Below are 18,103 nucleotides of genomic sequence, written 5' to 3'. Positions count from 1 at the left end.
TTTGAATCTGTGAACTTTTATACTTCTCAAACTTGCATATAATTGGTTTTCGTTGTTGTGGGATTGTGTGGATTTTCTTGACCCTTGTCTTCCCACCACCACCAATGGATCTCATACTCCTTGAATGATAAAAGCTGTTTCTTAGTACCAAGTTGAAAATGATGGGTCTCCAGTTGCTGGATTTGTGTGTGTGTCAACTATAAGACTCTGTTCTTAAAATGGGAAAACTTTGATTAAGCATAAGATACTTCTTTCCACACTGCCAAAACATGTGATAGATGTCTGTGGCTTTTAAGAGCAGACTATTTATGCCTATTTTGAGTGGTTTGGGCACTTGCATTTGTTTGTACAAGTGAGTTCGTTTTTATTCTAGTGTTATGGAAGAGAATCTCGAAAGACATTATGATAAGAAATGGCTAGAAAAGCTCTGAAGGCAGCTTCAAGGGTTTGAGCTTGTTAGATTTAGTTAATACAGGTATGTAAGAAAACTTAATCCCCTTTTCTACACTCGTTCTTAGCTAGAAGGCCAAGAAGCAATAAAGGGAGTATTGTAGGGTGGGTCTGGACTTAATCAACTGGAGGATACTTTTTTTTTTAATTTACTTCCTTCCTTCCTTACTTTTGAAACAGGGCTTCTCTATGTAGTCCTGGCTGTCCTGGAACTCACTTTACAGAGCAGGCTGGCCTTGAACTCTGATATCCTCCTGCCTCTGACTCCCAAGTGCTGGGATTAAAGGTATGCACAGTATTACATGCTAAATGGTTTGACTTAGCCATTCTGCAAATTATAAATATCTTAAAATATTATATCATACACCATAAGTAGTATACTATTTTTATATTTTATCATGATCAACCTTTCGTTTTTCTAATATGGAACTATTATACAGAGTCAGATGTACCTCAGTTTTGTGTTACCATCGTACATGTTTAAATGTGGATTCGTGTGAATTTGAAAACCCCAAATGATCATAGAATTTCAAAGCTTATGCTCTCTGGGAGCAGGCAGCACTTAATGGCTTACTAGAGTGATGAAAAAGGTTTGCGGCCCACAGCATCGCTGACTATTTCCATGAGAATGGTCTCATCCAGTACTGCATCTCAGTGTTCTTTCCTTTTGCCTCTTGTCTTAGTCCCCTTTGTGATGCCTCAGCAGCCCTGTGGATGTAGTTCAGTTGGTAGAGTGCTTGCCTAATATGCTCAAGGCCCTGGATGATACCTAGCAACCACCACCACCACCACTCCCCAAGAATAAAAGAGAGACTAATTAATTCACAAGGGACAGAAACATTTCCTATGGTTCTGAAGGTTGGGAAGTCCAAAATAAAGGGCTGTCATTGTTAAGGGCCATCATGGCTTGGAGCAGAAGGATGGGGGTTGAGCATGAGAGAGGCCAGACTTGAACTTTCATAAGAAACCCATGCCTTTGAAGTTGCATGAGTCCATGCATGATGGAGCCTTCATGTTCTAATTACCTTTCATTGGGTCTCACTGCTAAACACTATTGTCTTGGGCATGACTTACTTTTTAGAGTATACATTTAAGCCATTTAACAAGTGATAAGTCTGGCTTCACTGAAGAGGCACATTTTGAGCAAAGTTCTCCATTATTGGAAAAGTAGTCATAAATAGGTTAGAGAAGAATGTGCCAAAAAGAAAAGAATAAGAAGTGGAAGGCTTTGAGATGATAAGAAGACATGCCTGATCTGTTTCCGGGACAGCCAAAGGCCAGAGGGACTGCAAAGCATGAGTGACAGAAAGATGGGTATAAAATAAGACAGGAGAGGAAGCCAAGGGCTTTATTAAAAAAGAGGGCCCTTAGGGCTCTGTATGACTTTGGATTTTTTTGTTGAGCATGATGAGAAGTTTTGGGATGGTTGAGAGTATAAGCTAGAGTTGTTTTCCGAGGGTTCCTCTGGCTGTTGTGTTGAGAATAGTTGTTGGAGTTCAGGGCAGAAGGGAGAACAAGTGGGGTGAGGGGGAAGAAGGCTGTTGCCATAGTTCATGCTCAGACCAGGGTTGTAGAAAAGAAGTGGCCAGGTCACAGGTGCATAACTTCTTCAAAGCAAGGATCTGTGTGATTGAGCCCTTACCCTACAGCTATCCACAGAATTGACACTCACTGAGTTCTCAGTAGGTTATGTTGAATGGATAAGCAAATGCAAATTTCCCATCTCTTTCCAAAAAATACACTCAGCTGTCACTGATTTTTCCAAGAGTTTTCAAAGTGATTCTTTTTCTCTCCCCACTTTTTCTTTTTTGAGACAGGCTTTCATTGTGTTGTTTAAATTGGTCAGAATTCATGGTTTTGCTACCTTAGCCTTCTGAGTTCTGGCGCACCAGCTTACAATGATATAATCATTTGGGGGGGGCAGGGGTTGGTTTTTAGAGATAGGGTTTCTCTGTGTAAGCTTGCCTGACCTGGACTAACTTTGTAGACTCACGGAGATCTGCCTGCCTCTGACTCCCAGAGTTCTGGGATTACTGGCATGTGATACCACACCTAGCACAGTAATATAATATTAACATCAACCAGACATGGACTTCTACAGAGCATCCTAACCTGGGCCAGCCTACTTCTCTTGTTTCTGGGGTCAGCCCACACAGCCACTGATATTTAGCAAGCAAGGCTAAAACTATCCTAGAAAAGACAGGGGCTTAAAAAACCAGATAGGAAAGTACCTACTTCACAAACTCAAAAAGCCCTTCTATTTAAGTGGTATGCACAGCCACTCTGTAAAGAAATATTAATGCCTTTCCCATTGTATTCACTGGCTTGGAGTTATTTCTTTATAACCACACAGCCAGCAAGTATCACCCTCAGAGCCAGTTATTACATCTCTAGAGCCTTTATCCTTTCAACCATGCTTATTGATTTATTTTCCAAACAGTCATCTATTGAATATATCATGCACTGTGCAACATAATAGGAATACTGACATAAGCAAGACCCCATGCTGACCTTGTAGGAAAAATCAGATAAAGAAAATCAAAGATGTTAATAATATATGGTAAACACTACAATAGAACTAAAATGATATGTTTGGTTTTGTGCATACTCTTATTAAAATATAAGCTAAGATACAGGCTTAAGATATGAAGTGGTAGGGGTTGGGCAGTGTTTCAGATTTAGGACTTTTTCACGTTGGAATATTTGAATATATTTAAGCAAATATCTTGAGGTTGAAACCCAAATTTAAACACAGGATTCATTTCTGTCTTGTCTATACCTTATATTCATAGACTGAAGGCAATTTTATGTAGAAGTCTTATGTGCCTGCATTTTGACTGCATCCTGCTACCTAAGGACAGATGCTCAGTTTTCTGCTGTGGCTTCATGTTGGTATTCAAAAAGGGTTGGATTTAAAAGAGAAACATCAGCTTTTAGATTGTTGAATTAAGAATGGCCAACATCAGGCAGCGGTGGTACACACCTTTAGGCCCAGTAAATCAGGAGGCAGAAGCAGATGGATCTCTGCGTGTGAGGTCAGCCTGACTTGCAGAGTTGTAGGGCAGGCAGGACCACACAGAGAAACCCTGTCTCGAAAAACAAGACAGAAAGAATGGTCACCCTGTAAGTGTCTCTCCAGGTGCTAACACCTGGACATGTATTGGTTTTGAGTTGTCTTATTTTAGAAAATGGGCTTGAATTAAAATGGCAGGGCAAGGCAACACATTTACTGCTTATTGTCGGCAGACATGAGAACCTAGGCAGTGTCATCTCATGTCTGTAAGAGGTCTTTCGACACTTGAGTTACAGCTTTCCAGATATCTTTCCCATCTGTCCTCTGTGGCCACGTTTCTTTTTAGGATAGGTTAGGCATTAGTTCTACCCTTGGGAGGAGGCTTGAAACTGTTAAAGGAATGTGTAGGATGGTAGAATTTGGTTCCCCAGATTGCCAAACCTTTCATAATTACTCAGTTTAATCAGACCCTGGGTTGGGATGTAGGTTGTGAGAAGGTCAGAAATAAACACCACATCACATTGAGAGAAAGTGGTACTGCCATGAACTTCTGAATCAATGATAAATTATTCTCTCTTGTGAGCTTTTCTTGCTTAAGTAACTTATTTCTTCTTTTTGAAATATGTGTTTGAACAAGTGAGAAAGTGCACCTGTCAAAAGATTAACCAGCTGAGAGCCATTGTCAGCATTAATTTTCCTTCAGTAAATGGCTCTCTGAAGCTATTTAGCAGTCTTTAATCTAGATACAGAGCTGCTGGACTTATGATGGATAGTGCTGGATTTGTTTGTAAGCTTTGACTTAAATCGTCTAATTTCTCCAGGTTAGAGCAACAGGATTAGGAGACAGGGTGGTTATGTAGTTTGAATAAAAATGGATAATGAAATTGACTAAAATAATTGTAAAACATTAATGGTTTACCATGTTGGTGAAGTAAATCAGAAACCAGTAAAATGACAGTCACTCCATTGTCATTATCAAAATGTTAAAATAATTATCTTTTTGTGCATAATCCTTTCCAAAATGTATCTAATGCTACTATGAAATGATGCAGTTAAACTTCCTATGAGTATTGTATGCTTCCATATGGAGGGAATGCACTCCCAAGATTGTTTAGCTTACATCACGCTGACTTCCACTTTTAGTAGATGGTTAAAAATAATATGAACCAGGAAGGAGAATGCTGCTTGGTTTGGCAATAGCAAAATATTGACAATTTAGTTTAATTTTAATGTTTAAAAACTGTATTTCATTGAATGAGTTAAATTGAAAAGCTGGCCATCACTCATAACTCTCTGCTCTAATGGCCGGTTCTAATTGTGGCAAAGTTATAGCTTCCTATTTGTAGTTGCAAGTAAGATGTAAAGAATTACAAAAACAGAAGTTGCACTAGTATAGCTTGTCCACATATTTACTTGTTTTGAACAGGAAATCTAACTTGAAAATTATGAAAAAGTCTTCTCAATATTAAACACACAAATTTTTAGATTTTATTTCATAGTTAATTAAAAAGTTGTAGGAAAGTGGCCCTTTTCCCTGTATGAAGAAAGACAAACCTAAATTAGAAGTTGTTTCACTGATCATTTCAACCAGAGACAGTTTATCATGCCTGCTAAAAGCTACTTCTTCAAGTAGTAAAAGTGTGCTAAAGTTTGTTCCTTGCCTCTGCTCGTATCACTAGGGACAAGTTGCCTCACAGATGGGAAGGGAGGGAAGAGAAAGATGAGAGCCTCAGATGATACTGGACAGTACATGTGAGCGTTCTCTAGATAAGCAACTGTGTCTCCCTTCAAAGAGCCTTGCTGCTGGAATGCCCACTTGTGGCCCGAGTCGCTCTCTAGATCTCATCAGTTGTGAGGTTTGGAGCTTGTGAGCCACACACCTCACGTGCTGTCTTTAGAGCAGGCTCCTCTGCATGCTGCGCTGCTGGTCAAGCTCCAGTAAGCTTAAGTGTGGGTGGAGGCTATGTATGTCTTTGGGGTTTATGTTAACCTGCATGATGCTTGGTTACTGGAACATTCCTATGGAGATCTGGAGAATCGTACACATGCCTGGCAGAAATACATTTTTAAGGCAAGGGATTTAAATTTGGCTTTTAGGTTTGTCTCTCACTTTGGTATATTACTTGAGTGGTTTTGCTTCAAACTCTTTTCCCCAAATGACTCAGGTGTAGGAGCTGCTCGGTCTGGAAACCTTACGTTCATGGTGGGAGGAGTCGAAGACGAGTTTGCTGCTGCCCAGGAGCTGCTAAGGTGCATGGGCTCCCATGTGGTGTACTGTGGAGCTGTTGGGAGTGGACAGGTAACATTGCCGCATGAGTAACATGACTCGATGTGAAATGTCCTTTCTTTTTCTGACAGCATTCTTGCTGCTCTTTATGTGGTTCCTGCTGAGGAGTTCCTTCTTGGATTTTAAGTTATGTTGGTACCAGTTGGTTTTTCATCATTGTTATAAGATCTGGGCAGACATCAACACAATGAGAAGTAACCTGTGCACTTTAATATTTTTGAGAAATATGAGATGACAGCATGAACTCTGAATTGAACTGCTGCCCCCGTCCTGCTCCTAACACATGCTCACATTCTATTCTTCCTTGTAATGCTTTTGCCTAGTCACTAAGGCTCGAGACTTTCCTATTAGGTATCTTTATTGAGCTGAATTTATACTATTCTCAAAGCTGCATGAGAATAGCAGCTCCTGTTGTTGATCATCTTGCTCATTCCACATGTTACCTGGGTCTAATCTTCAGCTATATCATATGTAGTTTGCTGCTCAGAGGGCCAGTAGACCCCTATTTTCTACTGTGTTCCATTTTAACTTTCTTGACAGTCTTAACTATCAAATTTCTCCTCATTCCCTAAAACACATATATAACTAATATTCTTCTAATCCTAGGCTCATCCCATGCTGCTCTGTGTTTAATCCTCTTATATGTTTACCATCTACCCTGATGTCCATTTTTCTTTTTTTGGCCTATTTACAGTCTATCCTGACCTTGAGAGAGATGATTTCTGGTTCCACCTCCTCTGTGGCCTATTTTTGGTGGAGAGATGACTAGTGCTGAGCTCTGAGATAGAGTCAGTTGTCCCTGCCCCACTCCTAACACGTGCTCACAATCGCCCGTTCTCCCGAAACCCTGCTGGCTCCTCTACCATGTACCGTTACCATTTATTGCTCTTGTTGGCTCATCTGTTCCCTTCCATGGCACATCATTCCCATTTCCAAAGGAGAATGCGCACCCATCCCTTAAGCAGCAGCGGTGCCACACGGCTCAGCCGTCCTTAGAGTGCTGAGGCCACCGCGGAGCGCCACTTAGTACCAGTGGAAGAGACTCCAGGTTCTCCTGAGGACGGTGTGTTAGGCTTGGAGGGGAAGAGATTGCATCCTATATTCCCTTGCCCACTGGAGAGAATCCACAGCTGAATGTTTCCTTGTTTGTTTGTTTCAAGAGAGAACCCTGTGGAATCAGGTAAAAAGTTTTCTAGAAGTTAGAACTTGAAAATAAAGATATTTAACATGCATTGTTTTTTCAGTCCGCAAAGATCTGCAACAACATGCTGTTGGCTATAAGTATGATTGGAACTGCTGAAGCTATGAATCTTGGAATCAGGTTTGTTGAAGAGAACATTTTTATATACTAACAATTTTCATTGTCTTTCCTGTTTTTTTGTTGTTGTTAAAAAAGTAATGTTCATGGGAGTGAATGAGTTGGTTCAGAGCATGTTGAAAGTGCTTCATTATTGAATTTTAATAGACTCTGCTTATTGGACAAGCAATAGGACCCTAGGGAACATCAACACTCTTTGCCACAGCCATAAAATGTATTGCACTGTGCACTGAAGTTATATTATGCTTTTTATGTGGAAGCCCCATATCTTCTATTATACTGAAATGCAAAAACTATAAAATTCAAACATATTTTGGCATTGTTAGGACGAATTTCAATGAAACATGCTTCTAATGTGTAGTGAATTCAAGTGTTAATGCCACCCTGAAACTAGTTTCAGTTCTATTTCTCAGACTCTTCACTAGCAGGGCTCTTGGTGGTCTGTTGTCAGGACAGCCAGGCCTCCATTCCTAAAGTTGCAGCTCGTGTACATAACTTTTGTTTTAACTTGCTTGATTATTCTACATTAAGATGTATCTTCTAAAAATACAGCGAGTCAAAAATTCTGTTTTTCTTTCCAGTAATCATTCTCTAGAATGATTAAGGTTAATACCTTAATTTTAGCCTTTAATCTTTTACACTGAGAATGCTACATATGATTAATCACCTAATTAATATTTTTAATGTTCTGTATTTCATGAATATAATAGGTACACATTTTTTATTTTAGAGAACTGCCTAATGTGTGCAAGTTGCTTTATTCATAGCTTTTCTTCATCCCCCTGGGCTGCTTTTCAGATATGGTACAAAGTAAAGGAGCAGCTTGGACCACAGCTTTTGATAAAAGCAATAAAAAGAGCCAAGGTGCTTCAGATATTTTTTTAAAACATGGTAATGGATTCACATTTCCTCTTAATTACCATATCAAGATGCTGTTGTTTTATTGAATTGCCCGTCTCAGATGTTAAACTATCTTGACCTATTAAGTTGTCATGTTGTAATTGAGATAAAAGAGGAATTTGCTTTGCATCAGCGCTAATTGGTTTATCAATATCTCATACCATTTACATTTTAGAACCAAGTGTCTATAAGATGGTGAGGCATGTCTGTACAAAGCCTTAATAAAACTGCTGTGCATGGGAGCCCTTTAGAGCATCATCTGTGCCATGACCAGTTTCAGGGTATAGGGACTTACCATACTGAAAACTGTGTTACTAGCTCATTTATTTTCACATCCATTTTCTAGATCAGTTTCATGGAAGAGGAAAACAAAACTTTCCAGAACTCGAGTTACATGTAAAGTTAATTGTTGCTAGCAACAGAATTAATATCCATATAAATTTATATGCATTCTTATTTTTCTGTGAATATGGGACTAGAGCATAAAAGTAAAACCTTGGGTGAAGCTAGGTCACATCTAGATTCATGACATGCCCTCCACACTGGCTTGTTCTTTACTCTTGACACAGCCTTCACTGGCGCAAGATGCTCCTTAGGCACAGTGAGGTATCTTCCAGCATTTCTTGAATCATTTTTCTGCAACACTCTAAGCAGAGCTTTGGTTGGATGTGCTGGTGCACACCTTTAGTTCCAGAACTTGGGAGGCAGCAGCAGGCAGATCTCTCTGTGTTCGAGGCCAGCCTAGGCTAGGCTAATCACAGTTGCATGATGAAACCCTGTCTAAATAAACAGACAAGCAAATAGATATATAAATGAAGCTTTGAGGACAGGAACATGGCTAAATACCTAAGAGTAACAGCGCGTGCTGCCAGGCCTGATCCCCAGGCCCACGTGGAGAGGGGCGAGCACTGACTCCCACTCCCCTGAACACACACACACCATATGAGTGTGCACACACAAATAAATGAAATTTTAAAAATTAAAATGAAACTTAACATCCAGGCTAAGTGCTTGTGGAAATTTACTAGATGCCAGCTAATAAAGAACAATAGGAATATCAACTGAACAAAATGTATAATGAGGTGAAAGCCACTGGCTACTGCATTAGGTTGATCTCAAGGAGAGTATTAAAAGTGGCCTAAATTCACATAGGGATATTAATAGCAGAAAAAGAGCTTATCTTATTTTGGCCATGACTCAATATGGTAAGATAATATTTGAAAATAGAAAGCTTTTCTGTGTTTCCATGGTGTAATAGAACCTAGCACTCTAGACTATGAAAAATTCAAAACTTCTAAATATTTATTTTTTCTAAAATTCTTTAACTATTATGGATATATAACACATATAATACAAAACACATATATATATATTATATGGAGAGAAAAGAGAGACCAATAAACATAAATAAAATGTGCATGAGCGTCTAAAAACAAGGCAGGAACTTCTCGTTTGATTTGAGTGTCAACGTGCCTTTCTAATGTTTCACATTGTACGGAGTTCTCCTAACTTGTGGTTTCCACGCCACCTGACAGAGTCTTAATGGTCTGAAAGAGGAGCACTTCTGCTGCTGTCTTTTCGCCATGGTTACAGACATGGTTTAGAATGGCAGCATTGGTCTCTAATAGAGTATAGAGAGTGGCCACGATTTATTGAGCTTTGCAAGGTGAAAGAGAAAATTGGCATCAGCAAGGATAAATTCCCAGGCAGTAAATTCCCACCGCATGGTCCAGCCTCAAAGTGGTTCAGCAGCATTCATATTCTGCTCACTCACAAGTGGAATTTCTAGAGTATTAATGTCAACATTTACAAATTGAGTCGCCTGTTCCAGTGAAGTGATCGTTTCTGATTAATTTCATTCTCATAAGCAGTGTTTTTTTTTTTTTTTTCTGGACTATGGTTTCTTTTTAATAGAAGAATAAAAATACACTTTAAAAATTGTATTGACCCTTGCTCTTTTACAGTGAGCTTTTATAGATGTTAGTGAAATTTTAAAATGTTGTAAAAAAAAATAAAGTGCAAAAAATATTGGTACATAATGTACTTTGAAATTCCTTTTTATTAGATCTTTTTCCTTCCTAATTGGATTCCTAGTTAGGGTTCTGAAGTCGCTTTATAGCCTTGAAGGCACCCTGCTTGCATGAGAGAGGTTGTGTTTCTGTGATCGCACATAAGCAGCGTTGTTGATGTGTGTTTTGTTGTTGTTGTTTTTTAATTTTGCTCCATTGGGAATTATTCTTAAGACACACTGGTGATGTAACAAGTGATTCACATGCTCAGTCAAGCCCAGGTCCCTCCTGTAGTTACCACATTGTCTTACACCAAAAGAGGCCGTAAACATGGCTGCTTCTGTTGCACAGTTGGAAAGTGTGTCTGTGGGTTTACTCTCAGTTCCTTGGTTATCACACCTAGTTTTTGCCTTTTCTCTTATGTGAGGATTAAAACTATTTATATGTTTGTTTGTTTGTTTATTCATTCATTCATTCTTGGCTTTTCAAGATAGGGTTTCTCCAATTGGTTTCCCTTAGTAAGGGGAACAAGGACTATTTCTAACAGGAACTCAATGGCTGGCTCTTTGACCTCCCCACTCCCCAAGGGAGGAGCAGTCCTGTTAGGCCACAGAGGAGGACTTTGCAGCCAGTCCTGAAGATACCTGATAAAACAGGATCAGATGAATGGGGAGGAGGTCCCCCCCCCCATCAGTGGACTTGGAAAGGGGCAGGGTGGAGATGAGGGAGGGAGGGTGGAATTGGGAGGGAATGAGGGAGTGGGATACAGCTGGGATACCGAGTTAATAAAATGTAACTGATAAGAAAAAAAAAAAAAGATAGGGTTTCTCTGTGTAGCCTTGGTTGTCCTGGAACTCACTCTAGACCAAGCTGACTTTGAACTCATAGATCCACCTGCTTCTGCTTCCTGAGTGCTGGGATAAAAGGATTAAAGGTGTACATCACCACTCCCTAGCAAAACTATTTCTATACCCTAGCAAACAGAAAAATTGCAGGAGGTTGAAAATCAAAATGTTGGAAGGCTTTCTTAACTGATGAAATGCCACATGTTGGTTAACTGACTCTCATGTCACTCCCCACAGTCACACAAGAGTCCCAGGCTGCTTAGAGTCGCTCTAACGTGCATCCAGCCGTACATGGGCATCTGCCTTTCTCATTTTAAAAATGAGAAAAGAACCAACTCCCGCTGGGTTATTGTGATGGTTGAGTTAATCCTTGTAGCTTTTTAAAAGTGGAAACTGGCGCATAGTACTTAATGATAGCTGACATTGTGGTGAGATAGTTAGGATTTGGATTGACTCATTTGGGCAGGTTTCCTTCACAACCATTTTCACTAGCTGACATAGTGTGTGTGTGTGTGTGTGTGTGTGTGTGTGTGTCTGTCTGTCTCTGTGTGTGTCTCTGTGTGTATCTGTGTTATTGCCTATTTTCCCTTGTAGAATATAAGTTCCATAAAGGATGTATATGCGTGAGCAACTCTTAAGAACACAGCAGTCACTTGACTAAATGAAGAGAAGAGGAGGGAGGGGTGGGTGAAGGGGTGGCACTTCTCTCGTGGGTGTTCACATGGCCTCGGTGTGGCCCTCCCTCATCTGTCCTGCAGGCAGGCACACCCTGTGCTTGGCTTCTTCATTGTCTTATTGGCTCCTGCCTGGAGCTGACACATGGCAGGTCCGAGTAGGTGGGAACAAATCAGTGAATGGTTGATTAAGATGGACATGGCTTTAGATGTTTTCTTTCCAGGGCTGTTACACCAACACCGAGTTGTTGTTCTTGCCAAACACCAGTGGAGATACTGAAAAGGTGGAAAGTGAACAAACTTTTGGTCCCTAAAATTCTGGTTATGGTGAAAGCAACGGGTTTTTATAATTTTATATATTTTTTAACAGTTTATGATGTATCATTTTTAATTCTCCCAAAAGTTCATTTAATGTTATTGTGTTTTAGAGGTGAGTGGGTTTGACATAGTGACGTTTATTTGAGTTGCATTATATATGCAGTCAGAGCAATGAATTCATCCTGTTTATATCAGAGAACATCCCAGCGATTGTAAAGCCACAAGCATGCATGCACACACTCTCGAACCACCTCCAGTGGCAAGTTATTATGGGGACTGACAGACTGTCATCCTTTTGATGGCTTGAGCTGTATATCTCCCGAGCAGCGATGGGGCTCTTATGCAGAAGTATCATATGTTCCCAGCCAATTTACAGGGAAGCAGCAATAACATTTTATCATGGTTGAGAGCCCAGTAGCTGCTTCCTATTAAACTTGCCCTTTCAGATACCTGTCTTGGATTAATTTGTTGATTTCAAATGGAAACTCAGTCTTCTCCAGTGAAGCATGACGTTCTAGGGTAGACTCTCTGAATGACAATTACTGTGTATTCTAGCTGGTTTCAGACCATTACAAGCCTTGGGCACAGAGGAAGACAGAGGACTTGAGTAACTGATTTTAATATCCTGTCTAATTCTAACTGTCAGCCCTGTGTGTGCCAGCTGAAGAAGCCTCAGAAAGAGGAAATGCAAAACACTCCTCACTTGCTCTTTTTAATGATACACTTTGCTGCAGAGTGGGGGCAGGGAGGGCGCGGCAGGCTCCTGAAGGGAATCTGAACGGCAGGCAGCATCAGGTTTGGAAAGTGAGCAGAGAAGCAGCTCCCACCTGACTTTATATGTGCTCATATGCCCTTTAGATGTCTCTGGGTAGTGACATGTTCACCAAAGCAGGTTTCTATAAATCAGTGCTAGTGTTTTTCCCAGTTGCTCTCTTCAGGGGAAGCAGAGGGTGTTATAAAGTTAGGGAAATAGGCCTACCTTGCCCCTTGGGCAAATGCTCCAGTGTGGAGCTTCTTTGCAGTAAAGACCTGGAAGGGACTTCGGAAGGAGGAAGTCCGCAGTTGTAAGTGTGATGACATCTTGGATCTGAGTTGGTAGGACGCCCTGAGGTGTTCGATGTCTTTGAAAATGTGCTGTCTTTATGGATGCATGTTTTGCTTAGAGAATATACTTGTTATTACAGCTAGCTAATGGCTAACCTGTAATTTTTCTCTTCACACTTATTCCTTAACAACATTGTCTTTATCTTTTCCCGAACCATGTATCTCGCTGTCGTACTGATAGCTTGATTTTATTTACACTGAAAAACAAAGTGTCTACTGCAACAACACACACAACAAACTTGGATAGTTTTCTTCCCCTTTGGCTTTTTAAAACAGTGTCTGACTAATGTATCAGAGGTTGGCCTGGAACTCCCGATCTTCCTGCCTCTGCCTCGTGCTTGCTAAGATTAGGCATACACTAACATGCTCTGCCAAATGCAGATATTTCTAAAAGACTGAAACTATTGGGCTTCTGTCTGCTATTGGACAGAATGTGTGAACTGATACAGACGGCATCTTTATGTTTGGTAGAACCCTAAGTAAAAGACCCACCATCACAATATGAGCCACCACACAAGCTCAGCCGCATGGCGTGTAGTGTGCCGCTTATCACTCCCGCTTAGAAGCCTGGCTACCTCCGTGTGTTATTCTGGTTCCATGTGTATCTGGGCTGTCAGCGCTCTTCCCTGCTTTAGCGCCAGAAGAACGCCTTGCTGTGCGGGGCTTCAGATTTTGCAGTGAGCGGACTATACAGTAATCAGCTTAAGCATGCTGAGGTGCAGTGTGTTTAAAGTTACCTAAGTTTCTCTTTTCAATCTTTTTTTTTTCTAAGTGGGATTGATTTTTAAGACAAAGCAGAAAGCTTTTATGACAGTTGTTTTATAATGGTCCTTTGCATGAGAGAAACCAATAAATTGCTGAGTATAAAATTTTATTTGAAACTTGATTCAGTGATACTTAGCAAAACTGGGCCTTCCCAGACTGTGTTAAGATCCTTAGACTCAGGCAGATGAGCATTTTGCTGCTCTTCCTAGGGTTGCATTGAGCAGCCATTTATGCCATCAGCCCCGTGAAAGAACAAATGATGTTTCCGCCCGGGCAAGCTTTGTTTTATCAGGATCAGTAACCTTATCAGCAGGTGACCCAGAACTGTAACGCATGTCTCTGCGTAGATAGCATATGTCACCACTCTGGGCAGACTTGCTTCATAAGCAAGACCATCTAATGAAGGCTTAATAAATAAGGGAAAGTGTGCTGCGGCAAATACTGTCTTTTGTAATGATAGCTTCTCCTAAGCACACTGTACAGTTCGTCCTTCATCTTTTGCATGTACTCTCATAAAAGCCAAAGGAATAAACATACGTGTAAGTGCCTCCACCCAGACTCTGTGACTTTTCAGAGTTGTCAGTATTTCTTTCTGAAATAGATTGTTTGTATGTGAATGTAGAATTTAGATTATCAGGTTGATTTAAAGTTCATAAGTGACAAATTAGTAATATCTGAAAGACGACAGAATCTATGAGTGTGAGAAGCCATCATGCTGTGATGAGGTTATGTGTTTTCTCCTCTTTGCAGTAGACAAGGCAGATTTTCTCAGGAATGACCGTATTAATTAGCAGCTCTTAATACTATGTAATTGAAGACTAAATTCTTCTCTTGGCCTTGGTTTTATGGGTGGGTTTTTTGTTTTTTGGTGTGTTTATATTTTGTTGTTATTATTTTGGTGGGGATGGTTGAGACAGGGTTTCTCTGTGTAACACTGGCTATTCTGGTATTCACTGTGTAAACCATGCTGGCCTTGAACTCAGATCTGCCTGCCTCCAGAGTACTGGGATAAAAGGTGGGTACCACTACTCCCGACCTTTATTTTTTATTTTTGAGGTAAGCTCCTATTCTGTAGCCAGGTTGGTCTGACACTCTATGTGTCCTAAGCTAGCCTCAAACTTGCAGTGATCTTCTGCCTCCCAGTTCTGTGTGGACTTTAGATTTCTAGTGAGAGAACAAAAAGGTGGATGTCCTCCTGTGTTAATAAGTCACACGATTGCACATTCTGACATTAATATTCTTCTTTGACCTTTGACAGGTCAGGACTTGACCCAAAACTGTTGGCTAAAATCCTGAATATGAGCTCAGGGCGGTGTTGGTCCAGTGACACTTACAATCCTGTCCCCGGAGTTATGGATGGAGTCCCCTCATCTAATAACTACCAAGGTGGATTTGGAACAACACTCATGGCTAAGGTATGGTAAATGCAGAGATTAGCTGGGAGGGAGAGAAGAAATATGTAATGGTCACTCTCTCTCTCTCTCTGTCTCTCTGTCTCTCTGTCTCTCTCTCTCTCTCTCTGTCTCTCTCTCTCTCTCTCTCACACACACACACACACACACACAAACACCTAAGGATGGGCTGAGATTTTTCTCTGGGGTCAGGTTTGTTTATAATATAGCTGGAAAAATTTTGTTGCTTCATCATAAACTTAAGTTAACTCACCATCTCCTTAGAAAAGGAGCAATGAGATTTCCCAGTTGTTAACCACTTGTGTTAAGTATACCTGGGTTTCAAATATATCTTCCTGCTGTATATGTGTGTAGAGATTTATATGTAAATTAGTCATTTAAAAGGCAAATCCCTGGCCTCATTTCATTTGTCATCTCAACTATAGAAAATACTTAGGCTAGATTTTCAGGTCTCATAGAGCTCAGCACCTCCCCGCCCCATTACAGATGTAACACATTCACCCAGATGCTGAATTCCCGTGACCTTTGTCCCCTCTGCTTCCTGATTGTGTCTTGAATTCACCTCTTTTCCTCACCAATACCATGACATTTCCATACACCCCAGAACTCCCCAGCTGATCCTTCTGAGCTTCTCCAGGTTGCTTTCCACATGACAATGAGAGCAGGCTGAAATGTAAAACCCGAGAGTGTGCCACTTCTCCTGGTACCTCCCTTTTATAGCTTGTAGGTTAATGTCTGTCTCTGCAGCTTGTCTAACAAGGCCTTGATAACTTGGCCTTTGCTTCCCTCTCCTTTTCTGTTCCTCTCTCTGTTAGCCATGGTGAACTTGTTCTTTCTTCCTTACTCCCACAGCTTTCTCTATTATTCCTTCCCTCAGGAATGTTCTTCCTTTCCCCTACTCCCCCAGTCCACAATGCCTTTACCTACCCCATTTTTTAGCTCTGTGCTCAGTCATCACTTTGACTGGAAGGCCTTACCCAGCACCCTGGACTATGCCTCCTCGGCTCCCATATTTGGTTCTGTTGCTTCCAGACTACATTAGTGCCTTTTGAGTGATTTTCTTCGGTAGGCTGAGTCTATGTGGGATGCAGTCGCCATATTTTTCATCATATACCAGTGTGTAGAGTACTGTTTGAGACTGTTTCTATGTATTTACCTTCATGTTAGAAAATACTTTTTATAGCAGTCATATAGATTTCCACAGATTTTCAACATCTTTCTTTTTCTTTGGTTGGTTGGTTTTGGGTTTTTGTTTGTTTTCAAGGCAAGGTTTCTAGATGTAGCTCTTGCTGTCCTGGAACTTGCTCTATAAACTAGGCTGGCCTCAAACTCAGGGATCAGCCTGCCTCTGTCTCCCAAGTGCTAGGATCAAAGGCATGTGCCATTACACCTGGCTTGAAAAACATCTTCATGTAATCTTGCCTGCACAGTAATTCTGTCTAAAAACAAAATACTGTATCTCCTGGAGGACAAGAGTGTAGACACTCAGAAATCAAGAATTCTGTGTATACTACTTTTCCAGCTATGTGAAAGTGAAAGCCCTTAGTAAAATCCATTGGGGCAGGGGTGTGGCTCAGTGGTAGCATGCTTGCCTATCACTGTACTTGGTTTCATTCTCCGCATCAAAAGATGGAAAACATACATACGCTCAACATGATTAGTGTGTATAAGAATCTTATTTCTTTCTCAGATTCTGTCCTTCCTCCCCCAACCCACTCCTCCCCTTAGCCGAGCCCAGTTCCAGAATTCTCAGTGTGCTTCCTTCTGCTCTTGTTTGATTTAGGATCTGGGATTGGCTCAGGACACCGCCACCAGCACCAAGAGCCCAATTCTTCTAGGAAGCCTGGCTCATCAGGTATACAGGATGATGTGTGCAAAGGGCTATGCAAAAAAAGACTTCTCATCCGTCTTCCAGTATCTGCGGGAGGAGGAGACCTTCTGACTGTACCCTCTGGACATGGACACTGTTGGGAACCAAACTCTGTCCTGAGCTTCCCTACAGCTCAGTCTAAAGTAATGGGTTTAATCAAAGGTCATCTGTCTGCTTTTGATTGTCTACATTACAGTAATCCCTGGGAATTTTCACCCATTTTAACATGCTGCTGCTTTCATCTGTTTAGCAAATGCGCCCGATGGTTTCCACTAACTAGCTCAGTTGACCTTTTTAAAAGTTTGATCCTTGAGCACCTTCAACAAAATTGAACACTCTGATCAGGATATTTTATTTACTCCACTTTGCAAATAAAACCAAATATTTTGTCAACAAGATGGAACCCATGGTTAAAAAAAAAAGAAAAGAAAAGAAATAAAACAGTTGTGAAGACAAATTAGAGGGAAATTTGTCCTGTTAACCACATGCTATTATTCCTTCATTCTGGGTTACTGACTTACTGTCCAGGGGTCGACAGTAAGACAGCTTGTTGACATCTGTCTTCCTGTTTGATTGTTAGCAGTTTCTTTGTGTGCCCCTCCTGTTACAGCCTCCACACTCAGCCGGCTTGTTCTATATTTTTGCTTCCTGTATATTCTTACTACATGTTTTTGACTCCAGAAGAATCATACCTTTAGACTGTTTCAGAGCCAATGATGATATTTCCTTTAGATAATTATTTACATTATTCTAACTATAGTCATATTATTTTGGATTTAAATAAATTTCTATCCTGATAAAAATTTTTGGAGCTTTTTGTTTTGTCTCTAACATTTTTTTTTTTTACAAGCTAATGGGGAAAAGATGGAAAGAAAAAGGCAGGATGGCAAAGGGAGGTGTAAGCTCTGTAGAGTCTAGATGCCCTTTGTCAGGCCAGCATGTAGCTGCCCTTCTGAAGATCTCATGGCTGTGTGCTTGAGTGCTTTGCAAGTGGTCAGTGCTTGTAAGTTCACCATCAAGTGTAGCCTGCCCCAGCATGGAGCACATTCCTCCTTTTCCTACCTTAACTCAAGACACAACAGCTGATAGATCTAGATTCCAACTTGGTGGAAAGATTATTTTATCATTTTCCTGGGAA

The 18,103-nt window shown here is 40.7% G+C and overlaps 1 protein-coding gene across 1 annotated transcript in view; it reads left to right on the top strand.

The window, feature by feature from the left end:
• Window positions 1-17,768, top strand: part of Hibadh (3-hydroxyisobutyrate dehydrogenase) — a 95,469-nt gene extending 77,701 nt beyond the window's left edge. The window contains exons 5-8 of the mRNA XM_055611870.1: window positions 5,629-5,762; window positions 6,995-7,071; window positions 14,942-15,098; window positions 16,879-17,768. Coding sequence (XP_055467845.1) covers window positions 5,629-5,762; window positions 6,995-7,071; window positions 14,942-15,098; window positions 16,879-17,037 — 527 coding nt within the window. The 3' untranslated portion in view covers window positions 17,038-17,768. The remainder of the gene's footprint in view (window positions 1-5,628; window positions 5,763-6,994; window positions 7,072-14,941; window positions 15,099-16,878) is intronic.
• The last annotated feature ends 335 nt before the right edge of the window (window positions 17,769-18,103 follow it).

Source organism: Psammomys obesus, unplaced genomic scaffold, assembly GCF_907164565.1.
Source record: "Psammomys obesus unplaced genomic scaffold, mPsaObe1.curated_primary_1811, whole genome shotgun sequence".
Classification (NCBI taxonomy): Eukaryota; Metazoa; Chordata; class Mammalia; order Rodentia; family Muridae; genus Psammomys; species Psammomys obesus.
This window is presented reverse-complemented; position numbering and strand designations above follow the sequence as displayed.